The sequence below is a fragment of the Apteryx rowi genome, unplaced genomic scaffold (genome assembly GCF_003343035.1).
Source record: "Apteryx rowi isolate R43461 unplaced genomic scaffold, aptRow1 scaffold_354, whole genome shotgun sequence".
Classification (NCBI taxonomy): Eukaryota; Metazoa; Chordata; class Aves; order Apterygiformes; family Apterygidae; genus Apteryx; species Apteryx rowi.
In genome coordinates this window covers 598,062-601,520 of record NW_020450019.1, presented here as the reverse complement: position 1 = coordinate 601,520, position 3,459 = coordinate 598,062, and the positions used below count along the sequence as shown (strand labels likewise).

The 3,459-nt window shown below is 74.0% G+C and overlaps 1 protein-coding gene across 1 annotated transcript in view; it reads left to right on the top strand.

Moving 5' to 3' along the window:
• The first annotated feature begins 119 nt into the window (after positions 1 to 119).
• Positions 120 to 3,459, top strand: part of CACNB1 (calcium voltage-gated channel auxiliary subunit beta 1) — a 15,658-nt gene continuing 12,318 nt past the window's right edge. Inside the window, exons 1-2 of the mRNA XM_026072935.1 lie at positions 120 to 206; positions 2,759 to 2,845. Of these exons, the coding sequence (XP_025928720.1) occupies positions 120 to 206; positions 2,759 to 2,845 (174 nt within the window). The remainder of the gene's footprint in view (positions 207 to 2,758; positions 2,846 to 3,459) is intronic.

Below are 3,459 nucleotides of genomic sequence, written 5' to 3'. Positions count from 1 at the left end.
CTCCTCCTCCTCCTCCTCCTCCTCCTCGCGCTCCCTGCACGCCGGGGCCGCCCGTCGCCGCGGGGGCCGGTGCGGCGGAGGCCAGGCCCGGGCCCCGTCCGCCGTCGCCGGCGAGCTCCATGGTGCGGGAAGGCGGCATGGCCCGCACCCCGTACAGCTCCACGCAGGACATCCAGATGGACGTCTTCGACAACGCCGCCCTCCAGGTGACAGCCCGGCCGCTCCCGATAAGCGCACGGCCGCGGGGCGAGACCCATCGATCCCCCCCCAGGGCTTGGTGCCCGCACAAGGGGGGGGGGGATCGGTGCGGCTCGGCCCCCCCCCCCGCTTTAACGCCAGGCGCCCCGGAGGGAAGGTCTACCCCGGGGTTAGCGCACCGGCGGGGGGGGGGTGGGGGGTTCGGCACGGCCGGGTTTTCCCTGCCGCGTGCTGTGTCACCGCTTCCCGAGGGATTTGCCCACCTGGAGCGCGCGGAGTGCGGAGCCGGGTGTCCGGAGCGCGGGCGCTGCCCTGGTGCGCGGGGAGGGAGGTGTCCGCGCACCGGGAAACTTTTAGGAATTGGGCAAACTCTGCACGGAGACGGTGCGTGGCGGCTCCCCCCCCTTCCCCCCCCCCCCAAAGCCCAGTCCCCTTGGGCCCGGGTGCGCGGGGCGGCGGGGAAGGGACGTGTGTCTGTCCGGTCCCTCCGGGGGCTGGCGATGCGGGGTGGGGGGGGGCACCCCGGACCCTGGGAGCAGAGCTCAGCACCCCTTCCCTGCGGTCCGGCCGGGTGCTGCCCCCTCCCCACGCCGCTGCCACCCCCCTCCGTGGGGATGGACCCCCCCCCCATTTCCCTTTGCAGTCTGGGGAGCACGGACGGGGCGGGGGGGGGGGGAAAAGGCCCCGGCTGCAGCCGGCCCCTGGGAACAGCCAGGCCTCGGGCGGGCGAAGGCTTTGCAGACCGCATCTCCGCCGCTTCCAGGGCGTCTCTCGCCGTGGCTGTGGTTAACCCAGCGCCGGCAGCAGGGCCGTGGACCTGCCCCCCCCGCCCCCCCCTCGACGCGGGGACATTCGCAGCTGAGCCTGAGCCACGTCCGTCGCTCTGCTCAGAGCGACGGACGGGGCCGGGCGCTCGGCGGGGGGCCGGGGCGTCGAGGATGAAGAACCTAAAAATATCGGGTCCTGCCCTGCCCTGCGCGGGGGGACCGCGCATCCCCCGGGCTGGGTGGCAGCTGGGCCCAGCTGTCCCTCCGAGACGCCGGGCAGGCGACAGCCCCGCTCGCGCCTCGGCGCTGCCCCGGCACGTCCCAGCCTTTTGCCCCCAACCTCGGCCCCGCGGCCGCACCCCGGCACCCGCGTGGGGCTCCCGGGAGGAGGCGCCGCGAGGCCTGGGGGGCGCCGGGGGCAGCTGCTCCCTCTTCCAGTTTGCCCCAGCAGGAGGCACTGGAGGAAGCGGGGCGGAACTGGGGGCGTTTTGGGTCGAACGGGCGGTTGCGGAGCCGCGTGCGCTCAGCCGAGCCGGCCGGGTGCCGGCAGGGAGGGCGGCGGGTTTGGGGGTGCCGAGGTGTCGGCCGGCGCGGGCGGGTGCGCTTGTGCACGGGGCGCACGTGTGCGTGGCCGTTTGCACGGCGCGTGTGCGCGTGCAAGGCCGGTGTGTGCGCGCGAAGGTGTGCGGGGCCGGAGGCGTGCGGGATGTGCGTGCAGAAGGGTGCAGGCGGTGGGTGGTGGGAACGTCACGCGCTCCTCGCCCCCTGCCCTCCCCAGCCCCCGGGTGATGCCGCCCCAGCCCCGGGGTGCTGCTTGGAGCCTGGGCAGGATGGTTCCCCTCGTATCTGCTGGGGGGTTGCTCCCCCCATACGGCGCAGGGTCAGGCCCCCTGGAGCAGGAGCAGCCCTGGGAGCTTGGAGCTGCCCCATCCGTCCGCCCCGGCGCCGGCCGGGCTCAGCTGCAGGGGACCCCGGTGCTGGCGGTGTCGGGGGACCGTGGCGTCGGGGGCGGTGGCTGTGGCCGTCCCCTCGCTGCGGCGACGAGCCGGGCGCAGGCGGCCAGGCTCTCCCGCAAATCCAATCAGCCCCGCGGCCTCCTGCTCCTCTCCATGGAGACTAGCCCCAGCCCAGTGGCTAATTCAATGCTGGGGCCCTGGGGACGGCCCGAGGCAGGGGCCGCGCGCGCCGCCTGCTTCCCTTGCCGCAGCCGGAGCTGCCGGGAGCGGCAGGGTCCGGCCCCGCGGCCCCCGGGAGGGTTAATTCCCCCTCGGACGTGGGGCAGGGCTGAGCCTCCCCTGCGCGGGGGGAGTTTGGGGTCGGGTCTCGCAGCAGAAACCATGCGGGGCCCCCGGCCAGCTGCCTCCCTGCCTCAGTTTCCCCCCCCTGCCAAAGAGGTTTCGCTCCGTCTCCTCGGGAAGGGCCGCAGCACGCGGGGCTGGTGGAGAGCAGGGCTGCGGGATGGGGGGGCCGGTGCTGCCAGCCCCCGGCGTTTGGGGGTTGCTCCGTGTTTGCAGCTGCGGGCGCCGGGTGCAGCCGAAAGCCGCGGGTGGGTGAGGGCAGGGTGTTGGGGCTCGCCGGGCTGCCGCTGCGCCCTGCCTCAGTTTCCCTTCTCTGCCCGCGAGAACTAATGAGCTAAGTTTGCTCCCTGGCCGCCGGCGGGGGGGGGATGGAGTTTCCTTCGTGGCGGGCGAGTGGCTGGGGCCGGAGGGGCAGAGGCGGCCCCCCCCCCCGCGGTGCCGGCCGCGGTCCCCCGCGCGCTCCGGCGCTCACCCGGCTCCCCTCTCCTCTTGCAGGGCAAGTACAGCAAGCGGAAGAGCCGCTTCAAGCGCTCCGACGGCAGCACCTCGTCCGACACGACGTCCAACAGCTTCGTCCGGCAGGTGAGCAGGGCCGGCGGGACAGGGAGCCCCCGGCGGCACCCCGCGCTGCCTGGGAATCTCCTCGGATGGGGGGGTCTTGCCAGCCTGGCTCTCGGCAGGGGGGACGAGGTCGCTGGGTTTGTCCCTGGGGCAATGTGGCCTTCGGGGCTGGTGCTGGGGGGTCGCAGGGCTGGAAGGGGGCAGAGCTGGTCCCCGGGGGTTTGGCTGTAGCCAGCTCTTCCGTGCCCTCCCCACGCTCGCAGCTCCCTGCCGGATCCAGGATCCAGTGTCGTTCCCATGGTAACCGGCACAGGGGAAGGGACCTCGGTGGCCCGGAGCCGGGTCTCATTTTTGGGGCACTGGGGGGTCAGCCAGCTGCGGGGCTGCGATGACCCTTGGCCCCTGGGGACAGCGAGGGGGGGGAGCCAGGTTTGCCACCATCAGCCCCCCCAGCGCCACCTTGGCCCCTTGCGATGGCTGAGATGGACCCAGCTGTGCCCCCCCCCACAGGTCAGAGCAGAGCTTTGGGGCATTTCCGTCCCCTTCCTGGGGGGCACGTGAGCTCCAGGAAGCCCTGGCATCGCCCGCCCGGCATCGAGCCCGTCCTCCCCAGCCCCTTCCAGCCGTCAAGAGCC